This window comes from Eublepharis macularius, chromosome 7, assembly GCF_028583425.1.
Source record: "Eublepharis macularius isolate TG4126 chromosome 7, MPM_Emac_v1.0, whole genome shotgun sequence".
NCBI lineage: Eukaryota > Metazoa > Chordata > Lepidosauria > Squamata > Eublepharidae > Eublepharis > Eublepharis macularius.
In genome coordinates, this window is record NC_072796.1 from 66,294,415 (window position 1) to 66,312,498 (window position 18,084).

The window sequence follows — 18,084 nt, forward strand, 5'->3', positions numbered from 1 at the left end:
ATCCATGATGACAACTGCTCCGCCTTTGTCAGCTTCCTTGATTACGATGTCAGAATTATTTTGGAGGCTGTTTATGGCCTCTCTTTCTCCACGGCTGAGGTTCTGCTTTAGGTGTTGTTGTTTGTCAATTATCTCAGCCTGAGCACGTCTACGGAAGCATTCAATGTAAAAGTCCAATGAGGAGTTACGGCCCTCAGGGGGTGTCCATGTGGAATTCTTTTTCCTGGAGTTTTGTAACGATGGTTGTGTATTGCTGGGTTGGGGGGGTGGGGGCTGCTGAGGCTGCTGTGATGGTGTCTGTTCAGTGCTTTGTTCGTCATTTTGTCCAGCAGAGTAGTTGAAGAATTCTTTCAGTCTTAGGCGTCTAAAATAGGCCTCCAGGTCCCCACAAAGTTGTATGGTTTGTGTGGGTCTGGCTGGGCAAAAGGATAGTCCACGTGAGAGGACTGATTCCTCTGCTGGGCTCAGCTTGTAACTGGAAAGATTGATGATGTTGCTTGGATCCCAAGTGTTTTTGCTCTCTGTTGCAGGCAAGAGAGCAAAAACACTTGGGATCCAAGCAACATCATCAATCTTTCCAGTTACAAGCTGAGCCCAGCAGAGGAATCAGTCCTCTCACGTGGACTATCCTTTTGCCCAGCCAGACCCACACAAACCATACAACTTTGTGGGGACCTGGAGGCCTATTTTAGACGCCTAAGACTGAAAGAATTCTTCAACTACTCTGCTGGACAAAATGACGAACAAAGCACTGAACAGACACCATCACAGCAGCCTCAGCAGCCCCCACCCCCCCAACCCAGCAATACACAACCATCGTTACAAAACTCCAGGAAAAAGAATTCCACATGGACACCCCCTGAGGGCCGTAACTCCTCATTGGACTTTTACATTGAATGCTTCCGTAGACGTGCTCAGGCTGAGATAATTGACAAACAACAACACCTAAAGCAGAACCTCAGCCGTGGAGAAAGAGAGGCCATAAACAGCCTCCAAAATAATTCTGACATCGTAATCAAGGAAGCTGACAAAGGCGGAGCAGTTGTCATCATGGATAAACAAAATTATATACAAGAAGCAGAAAGACAACTCTCCAACACAACATTCTATAAAATACTACCTTCTGACCCCACTGAACAATACAAAAGGGAACTCAATAAAATATTAAAAACACTCCCCATGGACATACAAGAATGCATCCATACGGACACACCCCAGGAACCACGACCAGGAAGATTCTACCTACTACCCAAAATCCACAAAGCGGGTAACCCAGGACGCCCAATTGTTGCAGGAAAATGCACCATCACAGTAGGAGTCTCGGGATACATGGACTCTATCCTCAGGCCCTATGCCACCAGCACACCCAGCTATTTACGGGACACCACTGACTTCCTCAGGAAAATACAATCCATTGACAACCTACCAGATGACACCATCCTAGCAACCATGGATGTGGAGGCCTTGTACACCAATATCCCACATGCAGATGGATTGCAAGCCATACGGAATATTATCCCGGACAAAACCACAGCAAACCTCGCCACTGAACTTTGTCACTTCGTACTCACTCACAATTACTTCGAATTTGGTGACAACTTATATCTACAGGTTAATGGCACAGCCATGGGCACACGCATGGCACCACAATATGCTAACATATTCATGGCGGACTTAGAGCAACGCTTCCTCAGCTCCCATCCACTGGAACCACTACTATACTTAAGATTCCTGGATGACATCTTCATCATTTGGACCCATGGGAAGGAAGCCCTTGAGAGATTTCATCAGGACTTCAATAACTTTCACCCTACTATCAACCTAAGCCTGGACCACTCTACACAACAGGTACACTTCCTGGACACCACTGTACAACTACATAATGGACGAATAAATACCACCTTATACCGGAAACCAACAGACCGATACTCATATCTACATGCCTCCAGCTTCCACCCTAAACATACCACTCGGTCTATTGTCTACAGCCAAGCCTTACGTTACAACCGTATCTGCTCCAATACTCTCGACCGAGACTCACACTTAAGAGATTTACAACAAGCATTTTTGGGACTACAGTACCCACCAAATGAAGTGAAGAAACAAATTAACAGGGCCAGACTAGTACCCAGAAACAGTCTGCTCCAGGACAAACCTAAAGGAACTAACAACAGAACACCACTGGTTGTCACCTATAGCTCCCAGCTCAAACCCATCCAACGTATCATCAGTGAGCTACAACCCATCCTGGAAAATGATACCTCTCTCTCAGAAGCCCTGGGTGGAAGACCTTTCCTTGCCTACAGACAGCCCCCCAATCTTAAACGACTTCTCACTTACAATCATGAATCGGCCAGCAGAGTCACCAGCACAGGGACCAGGCCCTGCAACAGACCCAGATGCCAGCTCTGCCCCTATATCTACCCAGGGAATACAATTACAGGACCCAATGGCATCAACTACACTGTCTCTGGCTCTTACAGCTGCTCATCCTCCAATCTGATATATGCCCTCATGTGCCAACAATGTCCTTCTGCTCTGTACATTGGACAAACCAGCCAACCTCTACGCAAAAGAATAAATGGACACAAATCTGACATTAGAAATGGAAATGTCCAAAAACCAGTGGGAGAACACTTCAATCTACCAGGACATTCCACCAAAGACTTAAAGGTCGCTGTGGTTCAACAGAAACCTTTCAAAACCAAAATCCAACGGGAGGCTGCTGAATTGGAATTCATATGCAAATTTGACTCTGTCAAGCGGGGACTGAATAGAGACTATGAATGGTTATCACATTACCACAGGTAACAGATTCTCTTTACAGAGGCATGATCTGGGGGAGCCCAGTGACGCCTGGTGTGGGCTTTCGGGGACCACAGTTCTCTTTGTCAGATGCAACTGGCAGGGAGAGCTGTGGTTACCGAAGGCTTATACTACATAGGAATTGGACACCTTCACTGCTACAAACTGACTGCACACCAAAAGGAGATGTTTACATTTCCAAGCAAAGGAATGTTTTGATTGCCTCTATGCTAATTGCATTCTGCCTTCTTGTGATTTATGACCCCTCCCTTTTCTCTCTCTTTCCCCCTCCTCTTCTGTATCTGCCCAGTTTTGATCAGGCATCTGATGAAGAGAACTTGATTCTCGAAAGCTTATGCTATAATAAAATTGGTTAGTCTTAAAGGTGCTACTGGACTCTTTTTGATTTTGCTACTACAGACTAACACGGCTAACTCCTCTGGATCTATAATTATTTACAAAATTCATTGCCTTATGATGTGCATTCAATTCATGTGTGACAAACTGGTTTGTTTAAACCAGTTTTCTGTACATAACCTGTTTAGTCTTAGTTTGAATAACCCTCTTTATATATGTGTGTGTACACACATACATGTACCACAGCTTCCTTTTCCATTTCCAAGCAGATTCCCTGGTTGCTCTCCTGAGCTCCTTTGTCCTCTTGCAAAGCCTTGTTACACAAAACTGTGCACCTTTGCCCCCAACCCAATTTGAGACAAAGGAATGAGATGAACAAGGGCTGTAAATGTTGGTTTATATATTGCAATATAGAGAACACGACCTGAAAGCAGGCCTCCATGTGTTCTAGTAAGACAAAGAAATACCTGATCTTTTATACTTTTTGCTTACATCACTAAGGTCATTATTCTGTTGTTATTGATTTTCACATACACTTGACCACCTGTATACCCACTGATTGGTTTTGTTCACTTCACACAGCTATTCTCATGAGATTTCTGCAAGCTTTGTGTAGCCTATCATATTGCTAAATTGCATCTTTTGCCTTATTTGGTTTAACGCTAACCCCTTCTCCAACACCATGATCTACACAGTGCCAAACACATATCTTTCAAGAGAAGAGGGGGTGTATGCTCATCTCGTACCTTGGAATGTTTTTATCTGCTCCTCTATGTGGCAAAGTAGAAAACTTTCTATTGTAGCCATTAAAGATGCTGGAAAGAGGGGGGACCGCTTTACACATAGGCCACTAATGATTTCTTTTATGCTGGTTCCTCAGCCTTACTACATATGCAGCTCATTTGCTATTGGTTAAACATGGTAAATGGGGATGGGGAACAAGGCTGCAGCAAAACGAGCCACCTCTCCCTTGTCTTGGCTAAGGATCCACAGTTCCTGATCCCTCCCTCTTTCTTTCTGTGTGCTTTGTGAACTTTAAAACTCTGATATAAAATGCATCTTTTATAGCCCTTATTCCAACTGCCTGCATGGCTTCCTGGCTTCCTTCCTTTCTTCCTTTCCTTTTCTGTTCAAGCCACAGCCGTGCATCTGCCAAACTGTACTCTGAAATAAAGTATATCTTTTACACCACTTTCAGTACAATCCTAAGCAGAGTTGCACTGCTTAGGATAGGCTGGAGTAACTCTGCTTAGGATTGCACTGTTTCTCTCCTTAGGAGAGGCTGAAGTCTCCAAGCAACATTGCTGCTTCGTGACTTAATTTTTCTGGTTGATACAAGGCTACTTTTCACTTTTACATTTTTTTTTTGTACAGGTGACAATAGTTATAAAGTATTTCTTCCAGTTTGGCTTCTTCCCTTGGAATGCTCTTATTGAAGTCAACAAAGATAAACCTTACCATCCTCCCAATATTATTGGTATTGAGAAGAAAGAGGGTTATGTCCACTATGACCTTGTTCAGTTACTTGCTTTGTTTTTCCACCGATCTATTTTAAAGGTATTTTGAAATATATACATGTATTATGTATAAATTAGCTTCACTTTTTGTACAGATTTTTGTTTATGTATAATCAGACATCTGACATACTTGGATTACTATTTCCATGCTATAAATTATGAGTCTGAAATACAAGGAGAGTTGGCGGTATTAAACAGCAAAATACGAAACTGAAAATCAGGCCTGAACATGATTAGTTAACAGATATTGGTCCTGATGTGAAGGTGTGTGCATGCTGTGATTTCAACCCTTAGTGAGAGGGAGATACATTTCTTTATATGTTTACTTATGTAATTTCCCAATTTGAGGGCATAAAGCTTGTAACAGTTTAAAAATGTAGTATTAATTTCTTTCCTCACCTGTCCCTATATATTAATTGATCTGCCTCAGATGTTTTTCAATTAGCTGCAGTTACTGAATGGTGCACACTCTAGCCCCAAACTCAGGATTCTTAAGAGTAACATAGCAGGATGCTTTAAGGTTTAATGGCACTGAATTAACATCCCCTTCTTCCCAGGATGTATGATCTTGAATTTCATAAGAGCCAAGCAGAGAGGAGCTGCTGTGCCTCCAATATCTTTACCAGCGTTATCTTCAGCCTTCTTGGAACAGCCATAGTTAGTTGGCCTGGATTAACCAAGGCTTTGTTCTAAGTCCTGTTCTGTGTCTGCTAATCAGCCCCTACACATCTAGATTAGGGCTGTGATATCCAAGATGTTCTGGGGTGTCGTATCTTTCATTTTAGAATTAAGTACTTTAATACCAACAGTGTTACTGTAGTGTGGTGGTATCTTTTTTTTAAAAAAGTAAACATTTGTTCAATACAATTGTATCCTTAAGTTCAGCTATTTAGTGTTTTTAGCATGATGATATGCTGCTATAACCTGTATGTTAGGCTAACTTAATAAGCAGATATGACAACAGGAACATTAGACTTCCCAATATACTACTGAAATTTAAAATTTTATGTGGCATGATTTTGAGGTATTTCTGCTCTGTAATAAGGAAAAAAGTTATGCAATAAAATACCTGTATATAATATTTCTTAAAATGACAATCAGTAGATGTTATAGTTCATCTTTAACTTCTGCGACTAGCATCTTTACATTGCCTTTGTAGGAGCACTACTTGTAACAATCCTTTTCTTTCATATGTATTGATATATTTTTAATACATTCCAGTGATATTTACTTTCATTAATAATATATACGTAGGATTTGGGTAATAAATACCTGAAGTATAACCCATAGTCAGTGTTTTATATTTCTTTTATTTATTTCCTTTTACTGATATCCACCAAAATATCACACAACAATGAGCAAGCTTTTGAGTTCTCTAGAACTAAAAATATTACATGTCTATTATTTTGGGAATTTTTCTCTGACCCAATATGGATGCGTAAAATCTTTATCATTTGTTTCCATTAGTGTCATGGATTGTGGGATGAAGATGATGGAGGAGACTTCATCAGCAAAGATGATTCTGATGATGAGATGGCTGAGTCAGACAGGAGAGGTTCTGCCAACACTCTGACATCAGTGGATTTGGCAGCATCTGTTGAGTCCGTACATGTCCATTTCCCAGAGCAGCAGACTGCCATCCGTAGGAAAAGTTCAAGCAGTGGATCGCAGCTCTCACACAGATCCAGCTTCTCCTCGCACCGGTCAAAACGAGGTATGTGGATCATAAACAGCAACCAGTCTCTAAAACTGATTGGAATATTTGTACTTGCTTCAGAGTGTGAAGTGTGAACTTGCTCATCTTATGTACTATTAAAGAAAAGGGTGAAATGTATATAATGCAAAACAAAACACTTTTTGCATGGATATTTAATTTATTTCTCAGTCCAATACTATGTTTTTGTCACAAGAAAATGCAGACACATATGAAAATTAGGGCAGAACTAGGCCAAAATAAGGCAATTGCTTCAGCAGCCATCGATTCAAACTTTCTGAATAGCTAATACAGTGGGGTGCATATTAAAGGAAACAGCAGACAAAGAAACGGGCATGTCTCCTGCCTACTACTTCTCTCACACATGCAGTTTCCTCTAAATGGGTTTTCAAGAAGAGTTAAAAACTGTTTTACTATCCAGTGCTTCTCCTCTGAAATGTCTTGCCCCAAATTCACATTATTCAGCAAACACAAAGCTTGGAAAAAGTACATGCTAAAGTAACATGTAGTTCTAGCTCTAGGCTAAATTTTAAATTATATCTGGAAGCAAAAAGACTTGTGATAACCTGTTTGCAATATTCAGCACAATATTTTACTATTTGACGCTAGAAGAAGAAAGTAATAAATCAACAGGCCCTCCAACAGCATAGGCACCATAGTCATTCTATTTAAGATAAGATCATAATTCTGTGTATCTTCTTCCTTTCTCCATTTTCCATTCCAGAAAGGCACACATACAGTTTGCCTGCTGTATCAACATATATCTAATTCTCAACATGATCCCATATATGGACACTTAAATCCAGAGACTAGAGCCATTAGCAGACAAGCCAGATCTTTCTGCACACCTGAGAATAGCCCCAGGTTCGCAGAAAAATCTAAAATGTAAAAAAAATAATATACACACATACACATACATTGAGGGATTCACTACCACAACCACCACAAACAATAAAAAGCAACACTTCTGCTTTTAAGAAATGAGTGGTATCTGAGATCTCAGTGGCCATTGTGAGATTTGCTAGGCCACCACCAGAATATTGCCAGCCTTCAAATGTTGGTTTCTTTGTTAATGATACAAGGAGGTCACTTTCCACAGCTAGTTTGCCTTCTCAGCCCACCCCTGCTCCCCTCATCCTGGAAGGAAGACTCATTGGAATCAGGCCCCACAGAAACCACTGGACAAATTGCTACCATGCAATTTGCACAAATCACCCAAGTGCAGCATACAACCCACCTGGGCCCAGAAGCAGCCACCACACAACTTGCATAACTTGGCCCATCCAGGCTGTGGCGACTACACAAATCACCTGAGCTACTGGCTACCACACAACTTTTACAACTGAGTAGATTTTCCCAAGGAGAGACTGCCATTGGGAAGGCAGAATGGGAAAGCTGAGAGCCAGTGTAGTGTACTGGTTAGAATGTCAGACTAGGATCTAAGAGACCCAGGTTCAAATCTCCTCTTTGGGTGACTTTTGGGCCAGTCATTGTCTCTTAGCAGAATCTACCTCACGTGATTATTGTGAGAATTAAGTGAAGGAGCAGAGAATGATATAAGCTGCTTGGGGTCCCCATTGGGGAGAAAGGCAGTGTATAAATAAATATAATGAAGCTAAAGATAGAGGGGGGGGGATAAAAGAAAGGTTGGCTGGTCAGTAGGAAGGAAAGAAAGAAGCAAGAGAAGGGGAGAGGATATGAGGGCTGCTGGGAGGGAAGAAGGAGAAAACAGTGTGGGGAAGAGAATTCAAGAGAAATGAAATGACCTCCACCCACAGTCCCTGTAGGTTCTCCATTTTTTAAAATTTCTGTTACTTTAATTGACAGCTTGTTAGCATGATGTTGTAGGCTTTTTTATTGTCTGGTTGTAGGTATATAGTATCTTAGATGATGACGCGGTCGAACCAATACTCTTTCACCATGTGTTACTTTAAGGTTGCATGGCTTCATTTGAAAACGTCTTTCTTTGAATGAAATTGCAACAAAGATTATATTTTGCAGTCTTTACTAGAACTAAAGCTATACTTTCAGTCTTTAATAAATTAAATATATTGTTTTAAGATTAGCATACCATTCTGTAATGTTTTCCTTCTCAACTCCCCCCCCCCCTCCCCAACCTCCTCTGGCATTCTCAGGTAGTACCAGCACACGGAACAGCAGTCAAAAAGGGAGCAGCGTTTTGAGCATAAAGCAAAAATCAAAGAAAGAACTTCTTGTGGAAAAACTGCGAGAACAATTGATCATAGCTAAGGCATTTACAATTAAAAAGTGAGCAATTAAAATTTTTTATCAGACTTAACAAAAGACAGAACAATGCATGTAGAACACAAAGATATATTACAGTGGAATATTTTAGGAAGGAGCTATAGGTTCCACTTGTGGGTGAACTGCGCCCAGTGGCACTCCCCATGTGCATGGGCCTCATGAAGCAAATGTGGCAAGGTGATGTCACTGCCCTATACCAGTCCAGGTCTCTCTTTCTGATACCACTGAATAGTGTCTGTCTGATCGCCCAATCCTGCTGAATTGAATGGTAGAAGAATCCTATGGACTGAGGGCAGAAATAGGGCCTACTCCAACTGTGTTTAGTGAATCTTTCCTGGCAGGAAACCATTTCAGTGCTATGTATAAGAAATTACATAAATATCAGGAAACATTAGTCCATGGAACATTAGAGATAACATAACCAAAAAACACTGATATTTGATTGGAATAAATATTGCAAGCTTGTTTGAACAGAAGTCTGTTCTAGTTGTTTTGCACCAGGATAAATGTATTGAAATCTGAGGAATATTGTTTATAGAACATGTAGTGGGGAAAGGCTTCCCTGCACACACACCTTATACAAGCTCCATAAATTTCTCCCTCACCCTATTTATTTTATTTCTTTGCATGCTCTTGCAGAAAATGTCTCCACATTTTGAATGTTTCCTCTATAGTTATGAAAACAAAATGTTAGTTCGATTGAAACATCAAAGATAAGACTCTGCATAAGAGTCTGCATAAGATTCCACTTTTGTAATTGTAGATCATGAAGCGTGAGAAGGGCCTTTTCCTGCTGCTTGCAAGTGTCATGGAAAGGGCCCTTCAGCTGGCAAACACGGGGGATCCCCCTGCGCCTGCCAGCTGAAGCGCGGAACCCTCCCTGCCCCACTGCATATTCCCCCCATGGGGGGAGGAGGAGGAGGGAACCCCCTCCTCCCCCTCCCATTGGGTGAAATAAGCGGTGGGATGGGAAGTTTTGGTTTTGGTGTGCTCCAAATCTTCGGGGCAATGAGCGGGTTCCAAAGCAGGCAAACCAAATCTTTCTGTTGCTGCACACTCCTAGTTATGAACACTGTTTTTGAAACAAACAAAATGTTCAAAATAGATTAATGAAGGTAAAAATCGGTTACAAGTGCAGAAGTCTTGTCTACTGTAACTACTGAAACATAAATAAGATAAGAAGTGCCTTATTGTTGCTGTAATGTGTAGGGCACATTAGAGATGCATTTCATGCATTTGTCTAATTCTCTTTTAAATCTAACTGCACTAGCAATCATTACTGCATCCTGTGGTGATGCTTGAAGAAGCAATTATAATTGTCCTGAATCTACTGTCCATCAACTTCATTACGTGCCTGCAAGTTCTATATGGGTTCAAATGTTAGCTATTGGTCATTAAACACTTCAGTAAACACCTGTTTCTAACAAATCAAAGTGCACAGTTCTTTACATAGCTGCTTGTTTTAAGTGAGATGATATTTTTTATAATTTCAGGACACTTCAAGTGTATGTGCCAATCAGACAGTTTTTCTACAACCTCATTCACCCAGATTACAGTGCTGTGACAGATGTTTATGTCCTCATGTTCCTTGCAGACACTGTGGATTTCATCATCATTGTGTTTGGATTCTGGGCTTTTGGGGTATGTTACACGAAGCCTGATGTGTTTGAGTTAATCTACTGCAGATGATGATCTGCTGAAGTAAATAAGAGAATTTGTTGCTTGTGTCTTCTTATACCTTTCTTCCTAGAAACACTCTGCAGCAGCAGATATTACATCTTCTTTATCAGAGGACCAAGTGCCAGAAGCCTTCTTAGTGATGGTGCTAATTCAGTTTGGAACCATGGTAGTAGATAGGGCACTCTATCTCAGGAAGACTGTCATGGGAAAAGTCATCTTCCAGGTCATCCTTGTTTTTGGTATACACTTCTGGATGTTTTTTATATTGCCTGGAGTGACAGAGAGGTAAATGCTTTTAAAGAATATTATTTAAATGAATTAATTTAACAGTGTTATATTCACTTACTTAAAGAGGTGTACAGAATCTAAACAAATAACAAAGATACAAAGAGAAGGACCCACAAGAACTTCTAAGGGGGCATCTCACCTCCCCCATGATTTCCTTTTCGTTTTTCTAAAAGCCCCCATAGCACCTCTCAGTTTTTCTGCTTCCTTCTGTCCTCACCCACAAGCCAACCTTTCTTTAGCCCTCCCTCCAATATTTAGTGTCCTTTCCTTCCCCTGGCAACCACTATCTGGGAAGATTGGCCCAGTTGAACAGTGCTGGCAACCTAGCCAGGCTCAATTGCATGGTGCCAGCCGAAGGGCTGGGCCCGGTTGCACAGTGGGAACCCACAAGGACTTGTGGGAAGCATCTCGCATTCCCCTATATCCCCTTCTCCATACTAGTTCCTTTCCCCCTTCGCCTATATCCTTACCTTTCCCTGCTTTCTGCTCACCAACAAATCCAAGTTTTATTTGCCTCTATCTTCAACTATATATTTTATTTATTAACTTTATTTATATCTCATCTTTCTCTAAAGCTGCTTACATCATTCTACTCGGCTCCATTTTATACTCACAACAACCCTGTGATGTAGGTTAGACAGACCAATTATACCTTCTCAAAGGTAACCCAGTGGGCTTCAACATCAGAGTGATGAGCTGAAACTCCTAGATCCTAATCTGAAACTCTAACCATCACACCACACTGGTTTCCATGCAATGGCTGCTGTTGAATAGTAGCAAGCAGCTGGACCTAGGTAACATGTTATGTGGTATCAAGTTGCCTAGTGGTTGCTGCAAGACCTGGCCCCAATGAGTTCTTCCTTAAAGACCAAAACAGGCTTGAAAGGGCCCTGACCCCTCCCCCTGTATTTTTGTAACAAAAAACCAAGGCTTGAAGGTTGTCTAGCAATGGCCACTGAGGGTATCAGTTTCTTAAAGCTACAAGTGCTCCTTTTGGAAGGTATTATTTTCTTTCCCATTATTTTTTAAGATTTCAGATTTTTCAGAAAACTTGAAGTTTTCCTGGATTTTAGAAAGATTTGTGTGTCTATGGCCCCAGTCTATGGATTTAAGTATCCACTGATGGGGCCACATTGAGAAGTAGATATATTGATACTTCTCTTGCATGCATCGTGCTTCAGTGATGTATCAGGCACTCAGGTTTTGTAGACTTGCTTTATCTAACCATATTTGTCATGAGTGGACTGACTTCATTGTTGCTAAGGCAATGGCAAACCACCTTGTAACAAAAAGTTTGCCAAGAAAACATCATGATGCAACGTCATCCCATGAGTCAGTAATGACTCGGTGCTTGCACAGGGGACTATCTTTACCTTTACCTTGTGTACATCATTACATTTTAACAGTTTAAGTATAAAATAGGTTGGCTCCAGTTTCTGCATATGGACCAAATTTGAAGAAGCAATTTTTACCACTTTCCCTGCATCTCAGAAGCCCTCTGTGTCCTTGAAAAGCTTCTGATGAGGATCCAAATCTCCAGAACAATATGCCATGCAGTCCAGGGAGGGGAGGGGAGAGATGCAGCGGAGAGAGAAAACTGGCTGAAACAACTTTCCCTCACTTTTGCATGATCTGCTGCTCAGTTCATGGAGCTTGTGTTTCTCGCAATTGTGAGGTGAGACAGTTTTAATTCAGTTACTGCTCCATGCTGCATTTTCCCTTGTCCCATGCTTCTTGGCGTATTGTTCTGGGATCCCCATCCATCAGCAAAAGTTTGTCAAGTATTCTTGGGGATGCTGAGGGAAAAAGTTGTTAAAATTGCTTCCATGAACTTGCTTCATTTATGAAATCTTGGATCCAACCCATTGCATTAAGTGACTGTGCATTCTTACTTAGGAGCATAGACAAATGCTTTGCTGGGTCTGATTGAAGTCCATCTGGTTAAGTTTTCTTTACAAGAATTGTCGTGGTGCTACGTAATCCACTGGAAATTGAAGTCTGCCAAACCTTACACATGGTTTAAGAAAGCTTAAGAGTTGGGGGTCTAACTGTACAAGGCCTTTTCTTAGATTATCGTTTACATACTATGAGCTGGTCCGGCATGCTGTGTCGATTTTTGAAGTAAAAATATTCACAGAATCCTTGCTTAGCAAAGAATCACTGTTAGTTGATTTGTTATTGTATCGGGTCTGCTATGTTTTGCTTATGTGTTACTGATGTAAACTGAAGGCAGTCCTCAAATTAAACTACTTTTGTCCTTTACTCAGCTGGTCTTGCTCTATCTTAAAAAGGTGACTTGCTTTCCAAGTAAGGCTTGTGCAGAATTTAAGTTTATGATGACAGAATTTGCTTGAAATCTGAAGGCCAACTAAATTGCTCCAACTAAATGTACATGGATCAAAGAGAGCAAACTGTATCCTTTCCTGTGTCATTCAGAAAGGAATTTAAGGTTGTAACACCTTAACACACAAAATGGATACCCAAAACAAAGCAAACTTTTCCAAAATCAGTAAATGATGTAGGATTGGATACTACCAGCTTTTTTGCTCAGTCTTGGCAGATTCCCATCCTCACTGCAACTTGCATCCTGCATAGCATTTGTTCACATGGATCCCATCACTCCCAGCATAATCTTTTTGGTGGTTTAAAAGAGTCCTTTTCTCCTTCTTTTTGATTGTGGAAAAGTTGGCAGGAGCCAATCTTTCATTCTTTCATCTTCTACAAATGTACTTTAATAATAATAATAACATTCAATTTATATACCGCCCTTCAGGACAACTTAATGCCCACTCAGAGCAGTTTACAAAGTATGCCATTATTATCCCCACATCAAAACACCTGTGAGGTGGGTGGGGCTGAGAGAGCTCCAGAGAACTGTGACTAGCCCAAGGTCACCCAGCTGGCTTCAAGTGGAGGAGTGGGGAATCAAACCCGGTTCTCCAGATTAGAGTCGTGCCGCTCTTAACCACTACACCAAACTGGCTCAGAAGTTTAGAAACTTCTGGAAATTCATTTTAATGCATAGTTGACTCTGTAAATTGATCATTATATTGTTTATATTACTGCATTTTTTTAACTTTGTGAGCTGCCTTAAGCAGTTCTCTGGAGAGGTGGAATATAAATCAACTAAATAAATTGCCAATGTTTTGATAGTAATTGCCAAAATAAATGAGGTCTTGCTAAATTTTTGTACTGAACAGTGAGGTTTTCCTCCACAGGGATAATAATAAATAAATAATAACAATAACAATGTGCTTATAAACCTCCTTCAGGACAGATTAGTGCCATTCTCAGGATCTCTCTACATGAGACGAATTACACGAGGACACTCAAGTGAAGGGAGATGCAATGGTAGCCAGGAAGCCGAATTTTAAAAGACAGATCGGAAGGTTCTGTCAATTTCACCTCTCTAGAGCTGACAAAGATCACTCCTCAGAGGGTTTATTGTTTGACAGAGCCTTCCGGGAGGCAAAGATGGAATAAACAAACCCTCTGAGGAGCAATATTTGCTGGCTGTAGAGAGGTGAAACTGACAGAGCCTTCCAATCTGTCTTTTTAACTTCTCTTTCCAGCTAACATTGCATCTTCCTTCACTTGAGCATCCTCACGTAATTCATCTCATGTAGAGAGACTCTCAGAGCAGTGAACAAAGCCAGTGTTATTATTATCCCCACAATACAGCTGGGGAGCTGGTGCTGAGAGGAGTGGTTTATCCAAGGCCACCTGCAGAGTTCATGGCAGTAGTGGGAGTCAAACCTGGAGATTGCTGGCTCAGATGCCAGCCACTTTACTACTATGCTATAGCCCCCCTCCAAAGGGCTCTGCAATGTATTTTGAGCTTCCATATTCCCTTTTTAGTAAAAGCTATTTTTAAAAAGGCAACTTAAACTGGGGAATGGGGGCTTCAAAAGTAGCCTCCAATGCAGAGATAAGAGAGAGACTGACAAGTATTTTTTTGGATTACAAGATTGTTCCAGAGCATACATGTATAAAAATTAATTTTCTTTCTTTCTGAATTACATTGCAGGAAATTTAGCCAAAATATAGTTGCACAACTCTGGTATTTTGTGAAATGTGTTTATTTTGGATTATCAGCATATCAGATACGCTGTGGCTACCCAACCCGTGTACTTGGCAATTTCCTCACAAAAAGTTATAATTATGTAAACCTCTTCTTATTTCAAGGGTAAGGGTCTATCTATATGTCCACAAGCACATAAACTTTATATTTCTTTCCTGGTTAATATTTCCCATTCTTTTTTGCTGTCATTTTTTTTTTTTACATTTGGCACCTTAAGGGTTTCTTTTCGTTGGAAGTTCTAGTTATTTAATGTGGTTAATTGATTAACATTCATGAAAATAGCATTTAAACAGATAATTAATCATAAAATAAACCTAAGTTTTATGAATGATGGAAAATATATCTTGTAGCATTAGTTAAAACTACTCACAGTTAATAATTATGTCAAGATATCCAGTGTCATAAAGGCAAAACAATAAACTAGAAATTGTCTCAGGCCATTGATTATCTCAGGAGTTGATGGTATGAACTGGCCGGGATATCTGTCTGGGTATCTCTCTTGCCTTCCTTTTAAGACACAGGTCTTGAAGTAGCATAGCTCTTGGAAAAATGGGTGGAGGGGTGCCTCAACTGTTTTTCTCAGGCTCTTGGTGGATCCTTCAGGAGCTGATGGCATGCACTCCCTAGCTGAAATTGGTTAAGAATCTATCAATAATCTGAAATTTTATATTAGATGCAATATAATACGGTAATGTAAAATTGCTTACCTATAATGATTTCTCTCTCTGTTTAGATTCCGCCTAGTTCCATTTTTAACTGAATTGAGAGCAGTGATGGACTGGGTTTGGACAGATACCACATTAAGTCTTTCTAGCTGGATCTGTGTTGAAGATATTTATGCCCATATATTTATCCTGAAGTGCTGGCGGGAGTCTGAAAAAGTAAGAAAAATGCTTGTTAACTCATTTTACCCTTGCAAAAAGGACAGATCATACTGTATATTAAAGAATTATAGTACTAAAAGGAAGAAATATCTCTTTATAAAAATATGACCATACTCTAATATAGAAATGGTGAAAATAAACATAACATTAAATAAAAGCAAATAAAAAATAAAACAAGCCTCACAGAGGCTGAGCAGATGAAGATGACTACTCCACCCTACTCCTCAAATTGATCTATTCTGATAACTTTGTGGGAGGAAAAGGTCTTAATTTGGCACAAAAATAATAATAATCCCTGCTCCTCTTAGATCTCTATGTGAAGAGTTTGAGGAAAATAATTCTAATGTGTTGAAAAAATGCAGTACAATGATTATCAGTAAAAATGAAAATTATGGGTCCAGAATAGGGCTGTCAATCCCCTTGTTGGGGTGGGGCATCCTCTACTCCCAGCCTTCACCCCCTGCCACCACTCACCTGACTGGTGGGGGGTAAGGCACAGGGAACGAACACGGGCACACTTCCAGCAGGGCATTATGATGTCACTTCCAGGAGTGACATCACCATGCTGGGCGCAGGAATTCTCCCACGCTTCACTTGGTGATGATTTGGGCCCCAAACAGGCCGATTCTTTAAGCATTCCTGCAGCTAGTGCAATGATGTCACTCCCGGAAGAGATGTCATCACATCGGCACTGGGAAGATTTTCAAACAGGTAAGTGCTGTGTCCTCACCTCCTGTTGGGAGAATAAGAGGACCTGGCAACCCTAGTCCAGAATGCAGAATGGTTAATCTATTGATTATACCAAGAATGAATCGAACTATCTGGGATACCTGTATTTATATGAAAGAAGTTCCGAAGATGGAAAAGTTAATCCTGCAGGCCAGAAACTCTTGGATTTTGTTCTCATGTCCAATATGATAATCCTAAACGTGCGGGCCAGCCAGCATCGATGAAAGGGGAGAGTATACGTTCTCCTCAAATAGAGGAGCAAGTTTGATAGACTATTTTTTAGTTTCCCCTGATATAATCCCATATAAAATGAAATTGCAAGTGGAAACTTACCTTGGAGGCAATCACTTGCTCCTTTCACTCTCAATCAAAGGGAATTTTGAGGTTCTACCATTAGCCCATGAGGTCGCCCTTTGTCAAGAGGGCAATTTATTGAAGCCAGCCCGTTGGGCCCACCATGTGGAAGCGAGAGCTAATGCTCTTCTTGAAACCCCTGAAGCTCAAACACTCATTAGTGAGCTACAGAACAGGCAGAATACAGTGCATACTCCATTAATTTTGGTCAAGTTATTAGATCTGACGACACCAGCCTTTACTTGTAAATCATCAAGAATCCAACCATCTCACTGCTCATGGTTCAACAATGAATGTAAGGAAATGAAAAAAATTGCTCAAAGTAAACATTGAAGGTTCAAAGAATATTGTAACCCTCTATAGCTCCAAGAGTTTCTCCAAACAAAAAACAAAAAAGAAATATAAAGCCATGATCCATAGGAAAAAACGCGAGGCTATCTATAATGGAGGGAATGCCTCAAGGAATGGTAATTCCAAACAAATTTGGACACTGCTTTCCTCTATTCAACCCACAAGCTAGCTACTTTCTGTATTCCCCCTCCAGTATGGGAATGATATTTCTCGGCACTATATACATCAAATGATCCAGTGAATACTACGCCAAAACAGCCTGAGAATTTACCATTCTGGTCACCAATAACAAAAGAGGAAGTGGGAGGAATTATTAAGGGAATGAAGTCTGGAAGAACCCCTGGGCCAGATTTAGTTCCACTGGAATTTTTCTCATCTAAACTCGATTGGTGGTACGACATTTTAGCACTCATTTTCACTATCATTAACCAGACAGGCCAAATTCCTAATATATGGCAAAGAGCAATAATTGTCCCTATTTATAAGAAAGGGGACAAAAATGATCCGAGCAATTATCGGCCCATTAGTTTATTATCGATCTTGGGGAAAATATATGCCTCCGTTTTGTTACACCGTCTACTTGTTGGATTCTCCTTGAGAACATTATCGTCCCTGAACAGGCAGGTTTTATAAAAGGGTGATCGACAATTGACGATTGTATATTATTACACCACCTGGCTAAGAAATATACAGTTGCTGCAAAGGGACGCCTATATGTGACTTTTGTAGACCTACAGACAGCCTTTGATTTGATACCAAGGAAGTGCTTATGGGAAAAACTAGGGAAGACTTCGATGGACCGGAGACTTCTGTGGCTAATACAAAGGCTTTATGAACCCTCAACTGCCCAGGTCCGTTGTAGTTCAAAAGGGCATTTGACAAATCTTTTTCCTCTGCAGAAAGGAGTGAGACAAGGGTGTTTGCTGGCTCCTACTCTGTTTAACCTCCATATTAACGACATGGCTTGCAAACTAAATGATAAACAGTTCCATCCCCTGTACTGTCAAATACCGCTATCCCAGTATTACTATATGCTGATGATACTGTGTTGTTATCTAG

At 40.7% G+C, this 18,084-nt stretch overlaps 1 protein-coding gene across 1 annotated transcript in view; it reads left to right on the top strand.

Moving 5' to 3' along the window:
- Nucleotides 1-18,084, top strand: part of PIEZO2 (piezo type mechanosensitive ion channel component 2) — a 138,434-nt gene that overhangs the window by 106,370 nt on the left and 13,980 nt on the right. Inside the window, exons 34-40 of the mRNA XM_054984822.1 lie at nucleotides 4,537-4,719; nucleotides 6,147-6,393; nucleotides 8,529-8,661; nucleotides 10,152-10,299; nucleotides 10,409-10,623; nucleotides 14,654-14,812; nucleotides 15,441-15,588. Coding sequence (XP_054840797.1) covers nucleotides 4,537-4,719; nucleotides 6,147-6,393; nucleotides 8,529-8,661; nucleotides 10,152-10,299; nucleotides 10,409-10,623; nucleotides 14,654-14,812; nucleotides 15,441-15,588 — 1,233 coding nt within the window. The remainder of the gene's footprint in view (nucleotides 1-4,536; nucleotides 4,720-6,146; nucleotides 6,394-8,528; nucleotides 8,662-10,151; nucleotides 10,300-10,408; nucleotides 10,624-14,653; nucleotides 14,813-15,440; nucleotides 15,589-18,084) is intronic.